The following is a 25491-nucleotide window of genomic DNA, read 5'->3' as shown; positions in this document are numbered from 1 at the left end:
CTTCTTCGGCGGCCGGGCGTCCACGTGACCTCGGGAGCGCTCGCCGATTGGCTCCGCCCGGCTCACTCCAGGCTTTGGCGCCGAGCAGGCCCCGCCCCTCCCGGGCACGACCATTGTCCCCGCGTCCGGAGGTGGCGCTGGCCCGCCTTCCGAGCACGGCTTCTCCGAGCCGGGCTCCCCAGCATCTCTCAGCAAGCACAACTGCTGACTCTAAGTTACGGCGGGGCTGCCACCCAGCAGGGCCGCGGGAACGTGACCTTTCCGACGCGACGACGCGGGGCCGCCCCCTCCGCTCCCTGCGACTCGCGGCGATCGCAGAGTGGTTCCGCCCGCCGCGCCGGCTCCGCCCCCGCCGCAGCCGCCATTTTGTTGGGCCAGAACGAGCGGGAGCGAGCGGAGCCCGGTGGGAGGGGGCTCAGCCTGCGCCTCTGCGGACCCCGCGGCCGCGCTCTTGCGGTCCTGAGGTGAGGCCGTCTCTCCGCCGAGGAGAGAAGCCGCGCAGCCATGTACATCAAGCAGGTAGGGGCTGGCATTCTCCGTGTTCGCGTGCCGCGATAGGCGGGGTGGGTCGGAACTGGCCCGGGCCGTGGGGGCGGCGGGGAGCGGCTCCCGGGTGGGCCAGGGTCGGGCTAGGGTCGGGCTGCAGCCGGGGCTCCCCCCGGGGCGCGGCGGCTGCCTGCTGAGGTCTCGTCAGGCGCCGCGGACCGCGGGCTCGTGGGGGGCTGCGGCAGGCGGGCCGCGTCCCTCTGCAGGGATGGCGGTGCCCAGGCCTCCGCGATGGCGGGGCGGCCTCGGAGCCCGCGCCCGCCCGAAGGCTGCCTCTCGCCACCTCGCCTTCGCTGGCTGTCCCCGAGCAGGGCGGACCCTCGTTGCAGAACGCTGCGCGTCTCCGCTCGGTTGTTTACTTCTGTCAGAAGGGTCTTCCCGCGCAGGAGGGCGCCGCAGGGGCCGTGCACACAGGCCTGCACTGGCGGAGGTTCTGTGCTGGACCTGTCAGGCCCTAAGCCCCCCGCCGTCTCCCCCAAGCTGGACCGCTTTGCCCGGTCCGGCTGAAAGATGCCTTCCCTGAGCTTGCAGTCCGGCGGGCTGGGAGCAGCTCCTGCCTGCTCCGCCTTCAGTGTGGCGCCGCCGCGCTCGCAGGGACAGCCCACTCTGTCATTCTGGACACCCCTTCATTTTGAGAGCTGCTCCCGCGTCAGCCCTGCACCCGCAGAAGCTGCAGATCATCGGAAGGGCTCTAGCGGCTTTTTAACTTGCACGCTCCCAAGCGAAGCAAAAGGTGTTTGTCTGGCATTAAATGGGAAGCAGGACGTGGAGAGGAAAGAATGTTGCCGTAGGAGTTCTTCCAGGGCGTGTTCTGAAGGGTGTCTCTTCTCTGTTAGGTGATTATCCAGGGCTTCCGAAGTTACCGAGATCAGACGATTGTAGATCCCTTCAGCTCCAAACATAACGTTATTGGTAAGTGTTCTTGGCTTAATATGCCAGCTTTAGAATTGATACAGCTAAGTGTACTCCGCCTTTATGAGGGCCTAAGGAGACAGTTGTCTTTGAACATTGGTATGGAATTTCTTTCTCGAATCTGCACCTACGAATTGCTTATTTCGTGAAAGTAGAATGCTCAGGTAACTCAGTCAGAGGTGAGTCGTTTTGGGGGCCAGGCTCAGTAGTAGGAGTGCTTGCCTAGCGTGTGTGGGGGAGGATGTTGGTTGTGTGTTTCTGTTGCGAGCCTTCTGTGTGTGAGAGGGTGTTTTGGAAAGCTTTAAGTTGTGATGACTGAGGTAGACATTTGACCTGTTCTGTTCTGATGTGCTGACATTGCAGTGAGAGGTGGCTCATTCCCACATTGTCCTCGGTCATTTCCCCTTGCCAATTTCTTTGTGAGCTGCATTTTCATGGTAGACGTCATACCTGTCTCACTGGAGAGACTGAGAAGGTACTTAGTCGTCATTAGCAGTGGTTGTTATTACGATTTTTGTTTGTTTGTTAAGTCTCCGTTTCGCTGTTACAGCTGGCAAAAACACATTCTGCTGAATTTCTAAAGGACGGGTGAAATTGTGCTTCTAGCCATCAGAAAACAGAGTATAGTATTGACAGTTTCGCTATTACAGTATCCTTCTTACGATTTGCTGGGGCAGCTATAAAAGTACCCTAGGTTGGTGATGTAGTTCTGGAGGGTAGAAGTCTGTGTTTGTGTACCGGCATGATTGCATTCTGCTGAGGCCTCATTTCTGCCTGATCGACAGCTAGCATCTTCCTCAGGCTCCCACCCTCAGGACCTCAGCCTTAGTCAGCTCCTAATCCAGTATGCTCAGTAGCTGTGGCGTGCATGCAGAATCAGTCGGGGGGAAATGATGAATTCTAGTGTCGTAGGAGGTCTTTATTTTTTTTGATTTTTTGAGACAGGGTTTCTCTGTAGCTTTTTGGTTCCTGTCCTGGAACTAGCTCTTGTAGACCAGGCTGGCCTCGAACTCACAGAAATCCGCCTGCCTCTGCCTCCCGAGTGCTGGGATTAAAGGCGTGCCACTACTGCCTGGCCTTTAGAGCTAACTAGTGGCTTGTTCTGCACCCTGATTTTCAGGCAAGCTTTATTTGTTAGATCACAAACAAAATGTCACCACAACAAAAAGATTAGATTTTTAATCTCTTACTAACTATAGCATTGGACATTATAAATAATCTACAGAAGATCTGTGTGTACATGCTACCATATTATTGAAGGGATTTGAGCATCCTCAGATTTTGGTATCTGTGGCTGGAGAGGAAAGCTCTCTTAGAATCAATCTCCTGTGGATATTATGGATGATTTGTATAGTTTTTAGGGTTCCTTCAACCAGCCTTTTAATAAGAAGTACCTGTTAATATATGATATTATGATAAATCATGAAACCTAAAAGAAATTATAGTTCCATGTAGAAATGATTGTTCTCCCTGTCCCTTTTAAATTTTAATTTCACTTATTTATTTATTTGGAGACAGAGCCTCACTATATAGCACAAACTTTGCCATAAATTTTTGGTCCTCTTGCTTATGCTTGGGTTACAGGAATATACCATGTTGAGCTGCACAATCACTAAGAAGGAAAGCCGGGAGCTGGAGTGATGGCTCAGTTGTTAGGAGCATTCTCTGCTATTCCAGAGGACCTGAATTGGGTTCCCAACACCCACATCAGGAGGCTGACAACCACCTGTTATCCAGTTTCAGGGGATCCAGTGTACTCCTTTTGGCTTCCATGTGTACACGCATGTGTGCACACGTTCCTGGCACATAGGTACACATAAATAAATGTTAAAAAAAAGAGAAAAATTTGCATTATCCGTGATTTTTCTAGAAGACATAGGCAGGCTTCATTGGAAGGTGCAATCTAAGGGCAAGAGTGATATGGAAGAGCCGATGTCAACCTTTTATATTTTGCTTTTGCTGTGATAATACTGTGACCAAGGCAATTTAGAGCAAGAAAGAGTTTCCTTGGAGTGTACAATTTCAGAGAGTTAGATCCCTGACTGTCACGGCAGAAGCACGGCTAGTTAGCCATGGGACAGGAACCGCAGCTGAGTCCTCCTTAGGCCTTGATACACAAGCACTAGGCAGAGCTAAGTGGGAGTGGCACGATGGGCTTTTGAAACCCTAAAGCCTGTCACCAGGGGCACACCTCCTCCAACAAGGCTGTACCTCCTAATTCTTCCCAAACAGTTCCATTAGCTGGAGACCATTCTCATCCAAACTATTTTGATGTGTATGATTGTTTTGCCTGCATTTGTGTGTTTACTGTATTCATGGTTTATGTCTACAAAGTCGGAAATCCCCTGAAGCTGAGTTAAGACATGGTTGTGAACCACTATATGGTTACTAAGAAGTGAACCTGGTCCTCTGGAATAGCGTCTGAGCCATCTCTCCAGCCCCTGATGTCAGTTTTTGAAGAAGACACATTTGGTTTGTTGTCTTGTTGGGTAACTTCAGACAGACTTTCTTGACCTGCCGTGCCTGGGAAAAGTCAGCAGAGAGAGGCTGGAGAGGGTTTGTCTGCTGGTGGCTGTCACTCACTGGTCATAGTTTACTGCATAAGGCATTGATTGCCTCACACTTCTGTAATGCTTAGCTCTGGATACAAAACTCTTAAGTTTTGTGGAGTTACAGCCTCCTTTAGTTAGCCACGGGCCTGGCTTGAACATATCTCTAGAGTAGGCAGAAACAACCTATTGATTGTTCCCAAGGGAAACGGGTGCGTAAATCAGGGAATCTTTGTGTCCCTGGCTGGCCTGGAAGTCCCTCTGTAGACCAGGTTGGCCTTAAACTTGGCTGTAATCCTGCTTCTGCTTTCTAAGTGTTAGGATTATAGCTGTGTACCACTACATCCAGCTAGAATAATTTTACTTGCCATGTAGAGTCTTGTGTAGCCCAGTCTGGAATCAAACTCAAGATCCTACTGCCTCAGTGCTGGAGACTAGGCTGAGCTGAAACTTGCTGCAATCCCTTCTCTGCCTTCTGAACACTAGAATTATGGACATGTGCCGCTATGCCTAGCTCAGAATAGATCTTGAATGTCTAGCATCCTTTAAGATTTTTAGTGTTTTATTCTATGGATAGGAGTAATTTTTATAGATTATTTTTCATTTTTCCAGTTATTAATGAATTGTGACATTTTTATAAGGTGTGTGTGTGCCCATGTGCAGAAAGCATTAGAATTCTTGCAGCTGAAAGTTAGAGGTGGTTATAAACCACGTGACGTGGGTGCTAGGAACCATTGGCCATCTCTCCAGCTTCAGTTGTCATTTTAAGGACTTATAGATACTCCCTTGATCTTTTCATCTTTTAGTTGGGATTAATTTTGGCTTTATGGAAAAATTTCCCAGTGAGAACTGATGCTTGTTTTTAATCATTGTATCTTTTTTCTCATTATCCTTTTTATACTCCCCCCCCCCAAGGTACATGTATCTTTGCTGATAGAGATATTCTTGTAGTCATTGTATAGTTATCATCTTATATAAGCTTAAGAATAGCATTCTCCAGGTTTTTGTTATTTTAATAGACCCAGAAGTATTCTTTACAGGACTCCCCCAATACGGGATCCAGTTTATTATTAACTATTAGATTTAATTGTCACGTTTCTTTAGGAGCCTTTAATCTGGAACATTTCAACAACCTTCATTATTTTCTTTTGAAAATTTATTTGACAGTTTCATACGTATATATGAGTTTTCACAAAAGCCGATTTCCCTTACCCTCACTTCGACCACAGACTGAAGTCCTGTTTCCTGACAAGCTCCTCCTATTTATTTTTCCCTTCCGACCAACTAAATTTAATTATGGTTGTTCACAGGAGTATAAATCTGGGACTATTAAGTTTTTTATTGGAGTCTGGCAAATCATCAGTTGCTGTACCACTGAAGAAAATAACACTTTCTGATCTGTATGCATTAATTACCCAAAGTCCTTCAGTGAGTGATGGGGCCTCATGAGCTTGTTAGCCTACCATGATGGAATGGTGGTGCTGGATCCAGTCTTGTGCAGGTGACCTTGGCGGTGGTAAACTGGTCACTGTAGTGGCCATGCCATGTCTATAAGACACAGCACTTCTTCCCAGCCTCTGGCTGTTGATTGTTTCTGCCTCCTGTGGTGTTTCCTGAGCCTTGAAGGATGATATAGAGGATCCATTTAGGGACAAACACTTCATAGTCTCTGCACTTTGGCCATTGTGAGTCATTGGATTAACCACTGCCCTTTGCAAAACGAATCTTCTCTGAGAGCAGCAGTAATCTATGGGCATAAACAAAGTTCAGTAGGCAGTTTTATACCATGTCCCTTTAGGGGCTGAAGAATGGCTCAGCAATTAAGGGCACTGACTGTTCCTAGCACCCACATGACAGTTAACAACTGTCTGTAGCTTGACTTCCAGAGGATTGGATGCCTTTTTCTGGATTTCAGACACCAGGCATGCATGTGGTACTCACATATGCTTGCAGCCAAAGAACCCATACACATAAAAGCAAAATCTTAAGAAAAAAACAAAACAAAACTGTCTTCTCCATTTAGCAAAACTGTAGTAGGTCTTCCCTAGGGCCTATGACTCCCTAGCTCTGGGCTTTTGTCTAGGTTCACAGTACCAGACCTGAACTTTCCAGCCAGAAAACTGTTGATTGCCCCAACAGTAGTCATGACACTATTGTACCACTGGGCATATCTTACCAGGCAGGTCTCTATTGTAGTTTATAGGCGCACAGCTGGGTGAGGACCATTAATGACTTTTCTCCCCCAGCAGCTGCTGTAGTGCTTTGCATGTTATCCAGGAGGAAGGAAACTTCCAGCTGAGATACAACTTGTATTCTCATTGTCTTACAACCGAGTATGTAGTGTCTTCAGCAGTAGGGTATGGTTGTAGTGGTCAGCCAAGTAGACCAGCAGCAATAGCTTGTAATATTTAAGGGTACTTGGGGCCTCCCTGATCAACAATTTATATCCTATATCTGGTACTAGGATTTTCATTTAATAATTTTGGAGGAACATTATCCACCATGGAAGGTATTTTCTATTTAAATTTGTTTAGCTAGTTATTTAGATTTGAGATAGTGTGTTGCTGTGTCGCCCAGGGTACTTTTAATTGGAAATCCCCATCCTTTCACCTTCAAGGTGTTTAGATTACACTAATGTCTATACCACTGTGCTTGGTATTTTTTGTCTTTCATGACATTACTTCAGTTCCTAGCAACCTTTGCTCAAACTTGTTCCCACGAGTGCGTGTGCACACATACACATACTTAAAATTAACATTTCCTCTGGGTGAGGTGGCGCACTACCAGGGGAAGCAGAGGCAGATGGCTCTCTGTGAGTTAGAGGCCAGTCTGGTCTACAAAGCAAAAAGCCAGGACGGCCAGGGCCAGGGCCAGAAACCCTGTCTTCAACAACCTGAAAGTAAAATAGTGAAATATTTTTTTAAAATGTGTCTAAAAGCTGGCATGGTGGTGCACACCTTTATTCCCTGAGGAACTGGGAGACAGAGGCAGGAGGATCTCTTGAGTTTGAGGCCAGCTAGGGTTACATAGTGCAAGTCCCTGTCTCAAAAAGCAAAAACAAAAACACACCAAAAGAAATGTCTTATAACTGTTTCCACTTTTGTGATTCCATTAGGCTGTATCAGTGTGAGTTGATTGTAAAAGTAGTTTAGCATGAGACGGTTAACAATATGTGAATCCAAATTGCTAAAAACATCTTATATAATTTGCATACAAATTTTTGTGCATTTTTATGAGTTGCCAGTGTCAGGTAGCACTGCTTAAACTATTGGGAGAGAGCAAGCATCAACTCTCTGAGGGAGGTGGCTTAGTGGTTAAGTGTTTGCTGTGCAAACGTGAGACTTGAGTGTATTTCAGCACCATATGGAAGAGGCCATGTCAGTGTGTATCTGTAACCTTAGCATTGGGGCTAGAGTAGAATATATAGGGTTGGTAGCCGAAACAGTGAGCTCCGGGTTCAGTGAGAGGCCATCTCAAAAATTAGAGTGAGCAAGAGAGGAAGGAAGACACCATGTTGACTTTTGTCCTCTACATGTGTTCATGGGTGTACACAAACACAACACACACAGGAAAACTATGAAGCAGGTGTGATAGTGCACGTCTATAGTGTTGGCACTTAGGAAGCTGAGGCAGCAGGATTACAAAATTAGAAGCTAGTCTGTACTACCATGCCAACCAGGGCTGTGCTAGGAAGACATGCCACAAAAACAAAAACAAAAAAAAAACCTATCCAAAATCTATATAAAGATTAAATTCAGTAGGTAATTACAGCTCTGCTGGTTTCTTTTACCTACTATTTTTTGTTTAATTTCAGTGTTAAGGTATTATGTTAGAAAGCTGCATTTGAATTTTTAAAATAGGGGCGGGACATACCTGGGAGGCCTGGGAAGTGAATGTGCTTGCTCCAGGTTTATAATGTAAAATTCCCAAGTCAAAAAATACTATGGAAAAATTTTTAAATAGCTTTAGTAATTTTAAATTGACTGTTTTTTATATGAACTAACCTGTACTATTTGAAATTTTATAGTGGGCAGAAATGGATCTGGAAAAAGCAACTTTTTTTATGGTAAGTATAGATTTTTGGATTTTAGCTATATGAAGACTTAAGTGTCTTTCCATTTTTTATTGTGCATTGGTATTTTGCTATAGGTGTCAGGTCCCCTGGAACTAGAGTTACAGACAGTTTGTGGGTGCTGGGAATCGAACCTGGGTCCTCTGGAAGAGCATTTAGTGCTCTTAACTACTGAGCCATCTCTCCAGCCCTAAGTGTCTTTAATAGTTTATTAAAATGATTGATTTCAGCCGGGCGATGGTGGCGCATGCCTTTAATCCCAGCACTTGGGAGGCAGAGGCAGGCGGATCTCTGTGAGTTCGAGACCAGCCTGGTCTACAGAGCTAGTTCCAGGACAGGCTCCAAAGCCACAGAGAAACCCTGTCTCGAAAAACCAAAAAAAAAAAAAAAAAAGATTGATTTCTGAGATTGTAACTGAATGAAACATAAAAGTCATACATAGTTGTGGTTTAGTGTAGCGGGTTCTGGTGTGAGGATCTGAATTGTCTGTCTTCAGTCTGGCTATGTGAGATGGCAGAAACACTTATTCAAGTTATTTTTGCTAGTAATTACTGTGTATCTTGGGTGGATTCTAAGAAAGGATAGACAGTGTAGTAAAAATGCTGATATCTGTTTAAAGATGATAAAAATGTATTTTAAGAATATCATGTAGTTAAGAGGTTAAGAGTTCTGACTGCTCTTTGAGAGATCCCGGGTTCAATTCCCAGCACACACAATGGTGGCTCCTAACTATCTATAATGAGATCTGGTTCCCTCTTCTGTTGTGCAGGCATACACATTCAAGCAGAACACTTGTATACATAATAAATAAATCTTTTTTTAAAAAAAGAATAACATGCCTTTGTTAAGTCTTTTGAGGAGAAAAAAAAACAGTTGGAGTTTATAAGGAGGGGGGTTTAAAAATGTTAGCCTAGTTTACAGTGCTTTTGGAAGTGGTTTAGTAGGAGTAAAGGTTCTGTTCCTTACACATGTGTCTGAAGGATACTGAAAGCCCTAGAATGGTTGTAATTTGTTGAGGTCAGAGACCAGATTGAAATAAAGCATGCATCTCAGATCCCAGGGAAAAGGCATCCATTCCAGGTGATGGTGAGACACACACACTCTGTCAAAGCACTAACATCATAGGTGAGTGCTCTCGCCTTGTGTTCTCACGCTGGCAGTTTTTAGAGATCTCTTGGGTAGATCTGGACCAGAATAGCTAAATTAAAGCGTTCCATTTTTTGGACAGTGGCCCGTTGGTTAGGTATTTTGTGCAGAATGTAGGGCTAGCTCTTACAGAAGTGTGGTAGGTATTAGCAGTGCAGGGGGATCGTGGAATTTGGTTTGCAGAAATGTGTTCAACTGTAGCAGTACATCATTGTACTGTTATTAGGCAAAAGGAATTTTTTTAGGTGATTAAAACCTTGTATGGCCTGTTTATGTAGTTTGTTACTATATAGTGCATGTCTTTATAGTGTTGACCTAATTAGTTAGTATAATATATACTTTTATTAGGGAGAAGACCTACTTTCTGCTTCTCTAAACTTTTTTTGGTACTTGAATGTTTTTTATATTTCAGTGAAAGCTTAGTTTATTGATATATCATTCTCCCTACCAGATTAGCCTAATAAACTGGAAAATTATTTGCAATCATTTTGTATATGAACAATTTATCTGCAATGTTTATTACCTAAAATGTTATTTTATTAAGATACAGAGTTATGAATAAGCTGTAAATTCTCCTTTAGAATGTACTAATAGTCTTATTTTTGTGTTTTTAGCAATTCAGTTTGTTCTCAGTGATGAATTTAGTCATCTTCGCCCGGAGCAGCGATTGGCTTTGTTGCATGTGAGTGGGACTCTTTAAGACTTGGTTAAGTGTTTTTAAACATATATTGTCAATCCTTGCCTTAAAAAGAATTGCTGGGCATGGCAGTTCACTCTGTAATTGCCGCTCTTGAAAGAAAGGCTGAGTTTGAGGCCGCCTAGGCTGGCTTGAACCACAGTGTGAGAACTGCAGTGTGAGATCTGGTCTTCAAGAGGGCGTTGGGGCAGACAGGACTGGAAAGACAGTTCAGTGGTTAAGAGCGCTGACTGTTCTTCCAGGGGACTTGGCTCTATTTCCAGCACCAACATGGCTCAAACGTCTGTATCTCCTGGCTTCTGGGCACCAGGCACACACATAGTGTATGGTGCATATGCAGTCCAAACACCTGTGCGTGCAAAGTAAAGGTGAATACATCTTTAAAAAGTTCAAGCTGGGGCTGGAGAGGTGGCTAGCAGGTAAGAGCACTGGCGCTTCTTCCAGAAGATCTGGGTTCCATTCTCAGCACCACATGTCAGCTCACAACTGTCTGTGACTCCAGTTCTAGGGAACCTCATAGCTTCACACCAATTTACATAAAATAAAGTTAAATAAATTTTAAAAAGTTCAAGTTATAAGGCCTTTGTGAGCATGATGTAGTATTAATTCCTTAAGTGTGCTATTCTATTGTAAAATTTAGTATACTACATCAATGATAGATTAAAAACCTAATAATTTCATAATCATTAGAATAAAGATACATACATTTTTTCTGTATAAACTTTATTCAGCTTTTATTTTTTTAAAAACTATTGTGTGTGTGAATGTGGGTACGTGTGCCAAGGTGTATGTATTATTAAGGTCAGAGGACTTTGGGGACTTGTTTTCTCTTCTTATGGGTTTGTGATCAAACTCAGGTCAGTAAGATTATATAACAAGCACCCTTTTATTTGGTGAACCATCCTGCCAGCACCCCTCCCCCCCTTTTTGATGCTTTTGGAGACAGTTTTCATTTTGTTGCTCAGGTTTCCTTTTACTTGTAATTCTCTTGCCTTCCCCTCCCAAGTGCTGGAATTAGAGGTGCGAACCTTTCCTGGCTTTTTAAGTTTCTTTTAACGTTTTTGTGTGTATGTGTTGTGTGTGTTCATATGCTTGTGCCCGCCTGCTGCTTTGTCATTACATCAGTGAGTGCAGGTGCTTGAGAAACCAGAGAGGGCTATGGATTCATTGAAACTGGAATCACGGATGATTGCAAGCCACCCACCCTGTGTGAGTGCAGGAAACTGAACCTGGGTCCTCTTCAAAAACAATAGGTGTTCTTAACCACTGAGCCATCTTTTCAACCCATTTATTTTTCTATAAGATTTTTGGTTCTGTAAACAGGTTTGCTGAGGACAAAGAACAATTGCAGATTGGGAAGCTTTAAGATACACAGAAAAATTATTGCAAACCTAATAAAGTTTGTATTGTATTTGGTACCTCTTTTCTTTTTTCCTTTTTTTAAAAAAAATATTTGTTTATTTATTATGTATACATGTCTACATGTATGCCTGAAGGCCATAAGAGGGCACCAGACCTCATTACCAGGTTGTGGTTTTGAGCCACAACGTGGTTTCTGGGAATTAAACTCAGGACCTTTGGAAGAGCAGGCAATGCTCTTAACCACTGAACCATCTCTCCAGCCCTTTAGTACCTCTTTTTAATGTGGAAAACAGTATATTTAGGGCTAGTGATGTAGTTCAGTGGTAGAATGCTTGCCTGGCATGTTTGAGGCCATAGATTTGATCTCTGTGCTTTGTTGTTGTTTTGTTTTTTCCTCCCTTTATGCTCTTTGGGGGCCTGCCACTTAGCTCTAAAATAAATACACAGAGACTTATTCTTATTTATGACCTTAACTTACAGCCAGTTTTTCTAACTTAAATTACCTGGTTTCTCTTTCTGTGTTTTGTCTCTAGACTTTTTAACCTTTATTCTATATGTCTTTCTTCCTTTCTTACTCTGGCTGGTGGTATGGCTGGGTTACTGGTCTTTGGGGTCCTCTCCTTTTTTTGCTCCTTCCCCCTTCCCTCTTGTTCTCCTTTTATTCTGTCTGCATGCCAGCCCTGCCTATCCTTCTCTCCTGCTTAGCTATTGACTACTCAGCTCTTTATTACACAGGCAAAGTAACACAGCTTCACAGAGTTAAACAAATGCACATAAAAGAATGCAACACATGTTTGCATCACTAAGCAAATATTCCATAGCACAAGCAAATGTAACACATTTTAAGCTAATATTCTACAGCAGATCCCCAGCACTACAAAATAAAACCTGTAAGGAAAGTTGTTATGTATTTTATTAGGGTAACAAATTATAAATGACTATAAATGTGACACCACAATTTAGCTTGTTTACATATTGTATATAATTAGTTTTAAAATCAGATAAGATCGCACAGCACACCTAAATGGTTTTCTTACATATAGGAAGTTTTTAATTACTGCCTTTTTTTTGAGTTTGTAGCCCAGTAATCAAAACTGATTTAGAACACTTGTTAGGCTTCTCAAATTGAAAGAACTAATCTTGCCGGGCGGTGGTGGCGCACGCCTTTAATCCCAGCACTCGGGAGGCAGAGGCAGGCGGATCTCTGTGAGTTCGAGACCAGCCTGGTCTACAAGAGCTAGTTCCAGGAGAGGCTCCAAAACCACAGAGAAACCCTGTCTCGAAAAACCAAAAAAAAAAAAAAAAAAAAAAAAAAAGAACTAATCTTTAGGTGGGGGGAGAGTTGTTGCGGGGAAAGAGTTAAAGGTCAGATGTCAAGAAGATCAGGTGTTTTCCTCTATTGTTTTCTTTATTTTTTGAGATAGGATCTCACTGAGCTTGGAGCTCATCAATTTCATTCAACTGGGCTCCTGGGCGGGTTTCTTTCTCTACCTGTTTCCTGCACCCAAATACTGGACTTACAGAGATGGCTGTTGTGCCCAGCTTTTATGTGGGTGCTGTGGATCCAAACTCAGGTCCTCATGCTAGCCTTGCCTGCACTTTCTCACTTCCAGAAAGTATATAGTGATCTGATACAAACGATAGCCTGAGCTGAGTAGGTAAGATGGTGAATTATCTGGACTTGGTGTGTAGTTATGTCATAGGGTGCTCTGAATGTGATACCTTAAATGTGTACATTTCTGTTAGCAGAGTTAAAAATCACAAACTATGCCTCAGGTGTTTAAAAAACAGATCTCTAGTAATCATCACATGATTTCTTAGGGTTCTTTTCCAGCATCAAGATGAGGCTACAAGAAAAGATCCCTCAAGGTATATTGCAAAGTGAATGCAGCAGGCTATTGTGCCCTAATAACGTGGCTTTCAGAATTAAACTTGAGTCTGTCTGCAGTAGTGTTTGTTCCTATGATAAAATGCCTGGCATAAACAATGAACACAAAAAGATTTATTTTGGGCTCTTTTCCATCTTCCTCTCGGAGAGGCAGCTTCGCTTCTGCCTCTCTCCCCACTTCTCTGCTTCCCCCCTTCTCCCTCTCCTCTCCTCTCCTCTGCTTCCCCCCTTCTCCCTCTCCTCTCCTCTCCTCCCCTCTCCTCTCCTCTCCTCTCCCCCCATCTCTCTCTTCCTCCCTCCCTCTCTCTCTGTCCCCCCCTTCACCCTTCCTCCTCTATAACCCCCTGAATAAACATTCAACCTCACCCTGAAATAAAAAAAAAAAAAAAAGATTTATTTTGTTTCATAGTTTCATAGGCTTTCATCCCTGGTCCTTGTCCAGTGCTCTGGCCGCATAATGAGTCAGAACATGGAAGTGGGAATGTCTGGCAGAGCTGGACATCGTGGGGCACACCTTTAATCCCAGCATTTGGGGGAGTAGAGACAACACAGATCTCTGAGTTGAAGGCCAACCAGGGCTACTTAGTGAGACTCTGTCTCAAAAATTAAACAAAAAAATCTCAAGGACCTAGGCCATAATGCAGCCCTCACAGAGGGGTGCCCACTACACTGCTAGGTTGGCCCTGCCTCCTTAAACAGTGGTCTCATGAAGGCCCAAAACTTCAGTATGTGTCTTTGTTAGGGATATTTCATATCCAAACAATCGCAACATTTTGTTTTGATATTTTTCATACAGTACTTCAGAATAAAATATTTGATAAAAGAAGTTTTGTCATTCTGATTCAGTGCCTTTAATATTCGGCAGTCAGGATATGTACTACTGTGATGGAAGCTTTCTCTAGTGAGTCAGACTTGTTATGTCTGTGTTGGGAAAGGGGTCTTATTGTGTTGCCTAGGCTGATGTCAAACTAAAAGTCAGTCTCCCTCCTAGGTCTCTCAGGTGCTGAGATTTACAGGTGTACAACCAGTGTGCCTGTCTGTGCTAGACTTTAAATTGGATTTAAGCAGTATAAAAATACCATAAAGTTAAAAATCCCCCTCCCTTCTTTTTCATGTTTTAGGAGGGTACAGGTCCTCGTGTTATTTCTGCTTTCGTGGAAATCATTTTTGACAATTCAGACAACCGGTTACCAGTAAGTGATATTTAATTTATTTTTTAAATAATGATGATGGGAATATTATGCAATGGCTTATCCTTAAATGTTTAAAATCAAAAGCACTGAGGATTTATAGTTTAGTTCATGATAAAGTAAATAAATCGTTTGTCTATGAATTTTGTATTTAAATTTTAATGACCACTCTGGTAAACAAAGGATTATGTAAAACAGTTATAAGAAAACATTTTTCTGAATATTTATAGTATCATCTTTAGAGAGATCATTGAAATTCTAAATTGGTTGTAATCAAGGACTTTGAAATCAACTTATCTAAAAACTTGTCTACTTGACTATCTTTGGGATTTTATTTTTTTCTTAGATCGATAAAGAGGAAGTTTCACTTCGAAGAGTTATTGGTGCCAAAAAAGATCAGTATTTTCTAGACAAGAAGATGGTCACGTAAGCATTTGTCTTTATGTTACAGTTTGTTCACAGATGCTCACAGTAAGCATGAGATAACTGCCTCCTACTCAGCAGTATTGGCAGTGTGACGTTAAGTCCCTGCTTTCTCTGGAAGGTGGATGGATGGCTCAGTTTCCAGTCTGTAGTTCCTGATGCTGAGTAACTCTGCTGATTTGCTTGCTTATCATTGGTTGCTTTAAAATTATTTATCTAGTTTCCTTTGTTTATTAACAGGAAAAATGATGTGATGAACCTCCTTGAAAGTGCTGGGTTTTCTCGAAGTAATCCCTACTACATTGTTAAACAAGGAAAGGTAGTCATGTGCTTTTTTTTATAGAAACTGTTTTCTTGATATTGACGTCCCCTGGATGGTTTTTTGTACTGAAGTTAATGATTTTCAATTCAGGGCTTTGAAATATATTTGAGCATTTTTTGTCTGTTTTTGTAGATAGCCCTGGCTGTCTGAGAACTCACTATGTAGACCAGTCTCTTTGGTCTCAAACTAACAAAGATCCAACTGCCTCTGCCTCCCTAGTGCTGAATTACATTCTTGTGCCATCATGAGGCACTAGCTTTATATTGAAAGAAGTATGACAGAAGATTAAGTGTATCTTATTTATTAGTGACCTAGTGAGGTAGAATTTATTGGAAATCATTGGCTTTTGGAAGTTACAGTGATCGTATCTAAGACTATTACATAAGTTCTATAAAAATTACATTTGAAGCCGGGCAGTGGTGGTTGCATGTCTTTAATCCCGCTATTTGGGATGTTGAGGCAGGCAGATACCTGTGAGTCCCAGGACTGGTAGTATTGTTACACAGAAACCCTGTCTTTAAAAAAAAAAAAAAAAGATAAATTATGTTTGAAAAAAATTACTTCCTAAAAGTAATGTTTCATTTAGTTTATTATACAGTTAAAATATTAAAGTCTTTCATAACAAAGAACTTGCCATAATGCTAAGACTTTTTATCAGCTAGACTATAAATTCTGGCTGATTATTCTGCTGCTTCCTCATAGATTTTTCATATCAGAACTTATTCCTCAGTATATTTTTTTGTGAATCTTATTTATTCGCTATGTGTACTTTTGATAAACTGTAGTTTCTTAGCTCATTACCAGTTTTTTTAATGTATAAGTGTAAGAATAATAATTTTCTTTAATACAGTGGTAGTATTTTGATATCTAATGATTTGTATTAAGTTACATGCCATTGTTCCAGTATCTTTGTCTATTAAAGCATACCATTCTTGTTATATTTTGTAATTTAAAATTTAAAAATTATTGTTGTATGTGCATGGTATGTGGGTACATGTGCTACAGTTTACTGTAGAGATCAGAGAACAGCTTTGTAGTGAGCTCTTGTTTTCCACCTTTATGTGGGTTCTGGAGAGCAAACTCAGATTGACAGGTCTGTACCACAAGTACTTCTCACAACAGTCTGTAACACCAGTCCTAGGAAATCAACATCTTCTGACATCTGCAGTAGGCACAAGTGTATATGCAAGCCAAACACCCATAACATATAAAATAAAATAAACCTAAATAACTTTTAAGAGTCTTTAATGGTTTCCCTTTAAAAAATACTTTCTTCTGGGGCTGGAGAGACAGTTAAGTGGTTAAGAACACTGGCTGCTCTTCCAGAGAACCTGTGTTCAGTTCCCAGCACCCACATGACAACTCACAGCTGTCTGTAACCTTAGTTTCAGGGCACCCAACACCCACACAAGGACATACATGCAGGCAAAATATTACTCATAAAATAAGAATTTAAAAAGAAAATAAAAAATACTTTGTTCTTTGACAGTGGTGTTCATTTTTTATACATTTAATATATTGCCTAAGGGGGAAAATGGTAGTATTTTATTTCATAAAAGAGACCGGTAAATAAGAGAGATAGAGAAATGTTGGCGATAGGGGCTGGGAGAAAGCTCAGTGGGTAAGGATGAAGATGGATGCTAAAAAGAAATCCCACAGTGGCTCAGAATTGAGTATAATAAAGGGTTACTTATTTAGGGGTAGACTCACACACAGATCAGAGTCCTCTGCACAAATGGGGAACAGGAACCAAAATCAGCAGCTGGAAGAGAGAGTAAACGCATGTTTTACATTGACATTTATAGTTTAAGAGGCCATGCCCAAGTTGGCGGGTAAACTTAAAGGTTACTGGCTGTAGGATTTTCTATAGCATAAGGTGCCTGCCTGTTGTGCAAGTAGGATCTGTTTTTGGTGGTCCCCAGCACCCATGTGAAAAGTCTAATGCAGTGGCTCACTCTTGTGACCCGTGATGGAGAAATGGAGAGAGGAGTATTCCTAAGGCTGTTTCAAACAAGGTGAGCAGCTCTTGAAGAATAGACTTTTGACTTCACAGCCATGTGTTCGTATATGCAACTACACATACTTGAATATGCACACAAAAGAGAAATGGTATATTTACTATATACATTATGTTGGTTTAATCATATTGAATTAAAAGTCCTTTTGGAGCCAAGCATAGTGATGCACTGGGATTCAGTAATCCCAACACTTAAGGAACAGAGGCAGGAGGATTGAAAGTTTGAGGTCAACTCCTAAGCTATACAGTGAGACTGGGTCTTAAAAACAACAACAACAAAAAAAAGAGCCAGGCTTGGTAGTGCATGCCTTTAATCCCAGCACTCAGAAGGCAGAGACAGGAGGATCTCTAAGTTGGAGGTTAAACTGGTCTATATAATAAGTTCCAGGACACCAGGGCTATATAAAGGGAACTTTGCTCAAAAAGCTGAATAATAAAGGAAAACGTCAACATTTTAAGATAGAGTTCTTATTCTTAAGGAGTTGTCAATAGTTAATAATGATTATTGTCGTGTCCCCCCCCCCCAAATTACAGATCAACCAAATGGCAACAGCACCAGATTCTCAGAGATTGAAGCTGTTGAGAGAGGTAGCTGGTACTAGAGTGTATGATGAACGTAAAGAAGAAAGCATTTCTTTAATGAAAGAAACAGGTACAATGGATGTGTTCTACCTAATTTTTGTCATCAGTCACTTTCTGGTGTTAATGTAGTTAAACAGTGTTGTCTGGCTTCATAAAAGTATTAGATGGTAATTTTTCTGCATACTGAGAAGAGGGAAAATTAGTTGGAGGTAGTTTTAAGGCCTGAGGTTTCTAGTACTTCATCTTTGAATAGAGAAAGACTGCTATTAGATAATAGGGCCTTGGCAAGTCAACCAACTTCTGATTCTAGCTTCCTCAGAAGTGTTATCAATGAACTGGTGTGCTTTTCCTCCCCTCCCTTCCCATTGGAGTAGCCGCTGTTACAAAGTTCTAAATTGTTCAGAAAAATGTAGACAGAGAAAACTTGGAGTCCTTACTAGTATATTTGCTTTTCCAAATGCTGTATCATACCATATAAGGGACCGTTCTAAGTCCAAAGTCAGTAAACTGACATGACTTTAGACTTGATCTCCCTGGTCCCAAGACTTCCTGTCTGCAAACTCCTGCTATCTTGTAGATTATGGCAATTAAGGTAATGTCATGCCTGAATTATAGTAAGTATTCATTGTATGGTAGCAGCATGCAGTGTCCTTCATGATAAATACTGCAAATTAGTAACGCTGGTGGTATTTCTTTTCTTTAATGTGAGACAGCACATTGATGGGAAAAGAAAGTATAAACTAAAGTCCTTTGCACATGTCAGAGTGACTGCTAGTGTGTAAATTTGTTCTCCAGTGCTTTTCTTTAAAAAAAGATCTTAGTTGCTGTTTTTACATTTTAGATTTCATTACTATGTGATACCAAAGAAATAATGTTTACTTCTAGAGGATAATTTTATGTTTGAGAAGTGGTATTACATGAAAACTATTCACCGTCTTCTTTCTTTTTTTTTTTTATTTTGAAGAGGGTAAACGGGAAAAAATCAATGAGTTGTTAAAATACATTGAAGAGCGGTTGCATACTCTAGAGGAGGAGAAGGAAGAACTGGCTCAGTATCAGAAGTGGGATAAAATGAGGCGTGCCCTGGAGTATACCATCTACAACCAGGAGCTCAATGAGACGCGGGCCAAGCTTGATGAGGTAAGACACGACCTTTACATCGAAGTTGTTCTGCTTTATGAGCATGGTAAAACTCCTCTCTACTTACCTTTTAGTGATTCTTAATTAGAAACTTGAAAATGAAAATCTTTTTCTTTGTGAATTTGAGACAGTTTTACTTTAAGACCCAAGCTAGTTGTGACTACTGAGTTTTGGAATTACAGGAATTAGCCTCTATACCAGGCCAAAAAGTAATAGATTTATTGGTTACTAATTTTCTTTAGGTTACTGAAAAGGTATGCTTAGAGCTCTCATTGTACTAAAATACAGTAAATGGTTATGTCAGACCAGATATTTTTCTTCACATTTTAGAATATATTTTGTAAAATATTTATATTTTAGAGAAAAATCTATTTTAGATTATCCTTGTATTTTATGTAGAGGAATAAGTTAAAAGCATTTTCTTTATACATTTTTAAGTTAATATTATGCTAATTCTTTGTGGCAGTTGCAAAATAATTTTTTAACTGTATTATATAATGTTAGACAGATACAAAATGAGTTAGAAATAGTAGGTTGTTTTGTTTTTCAGCTTTCTGCTAAGCGAGAGACAAGTGGAGAGAAATCTAGACAATTAAGAGATGCCCAGCAGGATGCGAGAGATAAAATGGAGGTAAGATTATAAATAAGCTTCAGATTTATTTATATTTTCAAAAACTTTTTTGTACCAGAATTGTGGGGTGGTCACCATAAAGGGAGTGACAGAGATTAGGCATTGGAAAGTAATTGTTTATTATTAAGTTTGAAGTGAAAGACAAAGATGGAGCCAGCAAAAGTGGTGTAAACTGGAAGCCAGCAGCCTGAATTCCTTATGTGGGTTCTCTGGAACCCACATAAAAGTGAAAGGGGAAGAGACAGAAATCTTTAATAAATAAATAAATTAAAAAGAAAAAGAATTAATAAAAACTGAAAAAAAAAAGTGAAAGGAGACAACTGAATCCAGAAAGTTGTCCTCTGACCCCGACATGCGCTCTGTGGCAGGTGCATCCTCACCGTGTGTGCACGCAGGTCCACAGATGTCTGTAAAGAGTGTGGCTGGTCTGTGGTCACAGTCCTTCCACTGTACTTCTGTTTCTGACCGGTTTTCTCTTTCTGATTAGGATATTGAACGCCAGGTTAGAGAACTGAAAACAAAAATTTCAGCTATGAAAGAAGAAAAAGAGCAGCTTAGTGCTGAAAGACAGGAACAGATTAAACAAAGGACCAAGTTGGAACTTAAAGCCAAGGATTTACAAGATGAGCTGGCTGGCAATAGCGAACAGCGGGTAAGTTAATAAAAGATGTGTTGACGAGCTATGCTACAGAAGATAACCTTTTCTGTGATAGTTGAGTTTTTGTAAAAGGTTTTTCCATTTGACTTGTACTCAAGTACTAACTTAGTAAGTATTCTTTTTATTAATAGTTTAATTGTAAAATTGAGTTACTTTCATGAAGAAATTCTTTTTTGCTGATGTATAAATTAAGCAAATTGCATTTTACTTGCTTTATTTACAGAAACGTTTACTAAAAGAGAGGCAGAAGCTGCTTGAAAAAATAGAAGAAAAGCAGAAAGAACTGGCAGAGACAGAACCTAAATTCAACAGTGTAAAAGAAAAAGAAGAGCGAGGAATTGCTAGGTCTGAGAATTTTCGCCAACCATTAACCTTGCTGCATAGCTGTTACCGGTGATCTCTGGGTGGTTCTAGGTTCTTGGTCCCTTGTTCAAAGAATTGGGAAAGATGCTCAGAAAAGGAAAAGAACCAGTAGTTTTTTTCTAGAGCAAAGCAGAAATACATGTTTGAACACAAACAAGAGGTTGCTAAGGGGAGTAACTTACTTCCGTTGTTTAAAGTTCAATGCAGGTATGGGTCCTAGGTTGCCAATAGGTTGCTAGGTGCACTGTTAGGAGAGGGCTATGTGCATAGCTCAAACCAAGTGGAGCCCATGTTGCTAAGCTCCTGTATTTGCCTGCCTGAGTTCCTCTATAGAACCTATGTGGCTATGGGTGAAGAAGGTACCAGCATAATAAAGGCAAAAATCCTAGGTCCAGCCGGGCGGTGGTGGCGCACGCCTTTAATCCCAGCACTCGGGAGGCAGAGGCAGGCGGATCTCTGTGGGTTCGAGGCCAGCCTGGTCTACAGAGCTAGTTCCAGGACAGGAACCAAAAAGCTACGGAGAAACCCTGTCTCGAAAAATCAAAAAAAAAAAAAAAAAAAAAATCCTAGGTCCATGTCATATAAGCAACACTAGTGATTATTGAGAGCCATGTGGTTTTATTTTTATTTTTGAGATTGGATCTCTCTTTAATAAGGCTAGTTTCTGTGTGTCATCACAGAAACTTCTTTTTGGAAGACAGTCTCACTTTATGGCTCTAGCTAGCCTTGAACTCAGATCTATCTGCCTTTGCCTCAGTGCTGGGATTAACGGCATGCAACATCATTCCAGGCTTCATTCTTTTTCTTGTGTGTGTGGTCATGCCATGGAGCATGTGGAGGTCGGAACACAATTTAAATTAGTTTTCTCCTGTCATGTGGTTTGTGGGGCTGAAGCTGATGTTAGGTCTGTCAGCAAGACTCTCTTCCCACTCAGCCATCTCCTGTTGGCTGCTGCTGTCTGCTTTAAAATAAAAAACCTGAGATTCTGAGAGGTTATGTTTTTGTTTTTGAGACAGTCTCCTAAAGCCTGGGGTAGGCCTCAGCTCATTATGTAACTTGAAGAAACCTTGAACGGCTGATCCTCCTAACCCCACTTAGAAAGTGCTGGAGTTATATAGGCAGGCACCTGCACCATGTGTGCAACACCATACTCAGTATTTACACAGGTTGCCGTGCTGTTTCATTTGTATTTTAATAAATAAAGATTGCTAGTAAAACAGTCACACTGATCAGCCTTACAGACCAGGCCGTGGTGACACACACCTTTAATTCCAGTAGCCACACTAGTTTGCCCTAGAAACTGGGCGGTAATGGTGCATGCCTTTAATCCCAGCACTAGAGAGGATTGTAAAATGGGAGGAGTCAGGTCTGACACACAGTCTCATTCTGAGATTCCTGGAGGAAGGATCGCCATTTTGGACTGAGATAGAGGTAGTGGCTGGGTCTTTTGCTTTTCTGACCTTCAGGTGCTATATAATCAGAACATTTGTGTTCTATATATTTAAAACATATTATCCTGTAGGGTATTTTATTGTACTGTTGAGAGTCATGTATCAGGTCAATACAGTTAGAACGTGCTTGAAAGTTCCTGAGGTTGGACAGTGGCATTGTCAGACCTTCAGTCTGTCTAAAGCCCTTAGTGAAGGGATTATTCTACTTGAGTGCTAATTATGATATTAAAGTTCATTTGGTGTCACATAACATAAAAACAGGGAGCACAGGGAGTTTATTATTTAGCAGTTATTTTTAGCACTGAATCACTGTCCCCATTTACTTCACTGTGGGGTGTGAATGTGCTTGCCACAGGTTGGAGACCAGAGGACCACTTTTATCCTTCCTGAGCCATCTCACCAGCCCTTAATTCTCTGCTGATGTAACTTTTAATTAAGAGGATAGTTTCTATAGGGTCGATAATGATTACAATTTTATTTCTTGTTCTTTTCTATCTTCTGTAGATTGGCTCAAGCTACCCAGGAAAGAACTGACCTTTATGCAAAGCAAGGTCGAGGAAGCCAGTTTACATCAAAAGAAGAAAGGGATAAGTGGATTAAAAAGGAGCTGAAGTCTTTAGATCAGGCTATTAATGACAAGAAAAGACAGATTGCTGCTATACATAAGGATTTGGAGGATACCGAGGCAAATAAAGAGAAAAATCTGGAGCAATATAATGTGAGAACAATATTGTTTTGGTTTGGTTTGGTTTGGTTTTGGTTTGTTTGACACATTGTTTTACTCTGAGTTCAGACTGTTTCTAGAACTCACTGGGTTTTTAATCGCTTTTATGTATAATCACTATATAGTAAATTGGACATATTTGAATTATGTCATTTGTTGAACTTATGTGTGTATGTGTGTGTGTGTGTATATATTATATATGTGTGTATATATATTCTTTTGTCACTATGGATTAAATTGATGATAAATTCTTTTTCCATAGAAACTGGATCAAGATCTCAATGAAGTCAAAGCTCGAGTTGAAGAACTGGACAGAAAATATTATGAAGTAAAAAATAAGAAAGATGAACTACAAAGTGAAAGAAAGTTAGTAGACTGAGATCTGTTGTAATTTTTCCGTGGTCTTTGTTTGGGTTCAGTGTTCTTTCTTAATTAAAACTGTTCACGTCTTGTTCTTTCTGGTCAGTTACTTGTGGAGAGAGGAGAATGCAGAGCAACAAGCGCTTGCTGCTAAGAGAGAAGACCTGGAAAAGAAGCAGCAGCTTCTTAGAGCAGCAACAGGAAAGGTAGGCGGGGCTTCTTTGTTCCTGAGCCATCCTTCAGTCTACAGCCTGAGTTCCAAGTTAAGAAGAGATCACTCGGAAGTAGGAAGAAGTGGGATTTTATGTAGGCAGGTTTTCTTTTGTCTGCTTTATACTTTTATACTTTGCTCTACTTGAGTTAGAAGTCTCCCTGTGTAGCTCAGGCTGATCTTAGACTCATGGGCTTAGCTGCTGAGCGCTGGAATCACAAGTGTGTGCCATCATGCCTGGTTCACTACTTATTAATGAAAGCAATTTTCGTTGTTAAATAAAGAGCCCATTTTAAACTCTAGCATCATAAAACAGAACCCATAGTAGTGGTAAATGTAGTTATTATATTTCAAGTGGATGATATGTTGGATGGTGTTTAATTTTTAAGATCATAGCCAAGGAATGGCATAATAGGCTCATTTCTTGCCAACAGAGTGTCATTGGTGATGCTGATATTTTTCACTAACTGGTTTACAGGCTATTTTAAATGGAATAGACAGCATAAACAAAGTGCTAGATCATTTTCGTCGAAAAGGAATAAACCAACATGTTCAAAATGGCTACCATGGCATCGTAATGAATAACTTTGAGTGTGAGCCAGCTTTCTATACATGTGTGGAAGTCACTGCTGGTAACAGGTGAGGTTTGGGGCTTTTCTATTTTTTCTTTTTTGTCTGACATTTAAATGGGTTTTGTTGTTTTAAAGATGAAGAAATGAGAACATCTTAAAACAGTTTTGTAGTTTTGTAATACAGTGTGTCTTCCGTTACCTGTTTATCCTCAGTTCTGTATTTAACTCTCTAATTGAAGAAGGTAGATGCTAGATACTTTACCCGTTCAGGGCTCGCCAGGCCATTGGAACGTTCTCAGTCATTTCTCCATACACATTGGATTGCATAGAAAAGCTCTGAACTGTGCGATCCTTAAATGCTGTCAACACCTTATAGTCTAGTGAAGATGTGTCTTACTTTGTTGTGTAGGTTATTTTACCATATTGTTGATTCTGATGAAGTCAGCACGAAGATTTTAATGGAGTTCAATAAAATGAATCTTCCTGGAGAGGTGACTTTTCTGCCTCTTAACAAGTTAGATGTGAGAGATACCGCCTATCCTGAAACCAATGTGAGTCAAAGTTGTTTTTGTTGTGCCATCTGTTAATATGTTTTGGTGCTTAGGTACTTTACATTGGGATTCATTGATCTGTAGGATAGACATGCTTTCTTTGCATGGAGTATAGTTGGTGCTGGGTTGGGTTGAGGAGGCCAAGTCACAGCCAAGTCATGAAACAAACCTTTGTATATGTGTGTGTTGTCAGAGTGACAGACAGCAGTGGGTTTAGGAATTGGAGAATTCCCATATAAAAGAAATATGTTGAGGTTTTCTGGATATGCTTTTTTGTTTTGTTTTGTGACAGATTTTCTCTGCTGGGGTGCACCTCTACCACCTGGCTTTGGATATACTTTTAAAATTGTTTCAACTAAGTTCAAAGTGTCTAACTAGTTATATACACTTTAAATGAATTGCCAGCTTTAAAAATGTTAATTGTTTTGAGGCATTTGATCTCAGAATGTTGATTATCATAACTGTTATGCTCTAGGCTTAAGGCTGAACATATATTAGAATGATCAGTGATTTAAGCAGACTATTGAGAGTCTTGCTTTCAACTATGCCAGTTTTACCTTTGAAGCTTTGGGGAGGAAAATTGAGGCTCACCCATATGACATAAGACTGTAACAAAACAAAAGAAAGCTGGGAAGGTGACTCAGTGGGTAAAGGCATGTACTGCCAAGTCTGAGCGCCCAGGTTTGATCCCTGGAACCCACCTGGTGGAAGGAGAGAACTGAGTCTCCCAAATGGTTCTCTGACTTCTGTGTGTACACTCTGGCATGTATAAATAGGTACATACAACATGCCCAAACAGGTGTGTACTCACAAATACTGAAAAAAATCCTGTTCTGACTTTAGGAAAGAAAAAAGTAAAAACAATGTATATGTGTGTGTATGTGCCAGAGAATGCCCTTCTATCCCTTTCCACCTTAATTTTTGATAAGGGTTCACTTTTCCAAGCTTAGACCTCACTATTTGGCTACATTGACTGTGCTGTAAGCTCTAGGGCTCTACCTCTCTCCAGCCTCTCGTCTTCCCTATGTTCCCTGTGCAGTGGTCACAGATGTGCGTTGCTGTGCCTTGCTTTTTACATGGGTGCTAGGGGACTGAATTCAGGTCCTCATGCTTGAACAGGAAGC

General features: G+C 41.0%; 1 protein-coding gene across 1 annotated transcript in view; it reads left to right on the top strand.

Moving 5' to 3' along the window:
* The first annotated feature begins 386 nt into the window (after positions 1–386).
* Smc3 (structural maintenance of chromosomes 3) overlaps positions 387–25491 on the top strand; it is a 38269-nt gene continuing 13164 nt past the window's right edge. The window contains exons 1-17 of the mRNA XM_041661674.1: positions 387–519; positions 1383–1458; positions 8035–8073; positions 9840–9907; positions 14294–14365; positions 14709–14788; positions 15026–15104; positions 17659–17776; positions 18671–18846; positions 19397–19477; positions 19965–20129; positions 20359–20480; positions 22454–22667; positions 22936–23039; positions 23140–23239; positions 23723–23883; positions 24226–24367. Of these exons, the coding sequence (XP_041517608.1) occupies positions 505–519; positions 1383–1458; positions 8035–8073; positions 9840–9907; positions 14294–14365; positions 14709–14788; positions 15026–15104; positions 17659–17776; positions 18671–18846; positions 19397–19477; positions 19965–20129; positions 20359–20480; positions 22454–22667; positions 22936–23039; positions 23140–23239; positions 23723–23883; positions 24226–24367 (1812 nt within the window). The 5' untranslated portion in view covers positions 387–504. The remainder of the gene's footprint in view (positions 520–1382; positions 1459–8034; positions 8074–9839; positions 9908–14293; positions 14366–14708; positions 14789–15025; positions 15105–17658; positions 17777–18670; positions 18847–19396; positions 19478–19964; positions 20130–20358; positions 20481–22453; positions 22668–22935; positions 23040–23139; positions 23240–23722; positions 23884–24225; positions 24368–25491) is intronic.

This window comes from Microtus oregoni, unplaced genomic scaffold, assembly GCF_018167655.1.
Source record: "Microtus oregoni isolate MIOR12 unplaced genomic scaffold, Mior012 000012F_ref0000307, whole genome shotgun sequence".
Taxonomy (NCBI): domain Eukaryota; kingdom Metazoa; phylum Chordata; class Mammalia; order Rodentia; family Cricetidae; genus Microtus; species Microtus oregoni.
The sequence above is the reverse complement of the archived record's forward strand: the minus strand, read 5'-3'. Positions and strand labels throughout refer to the sequence as shown.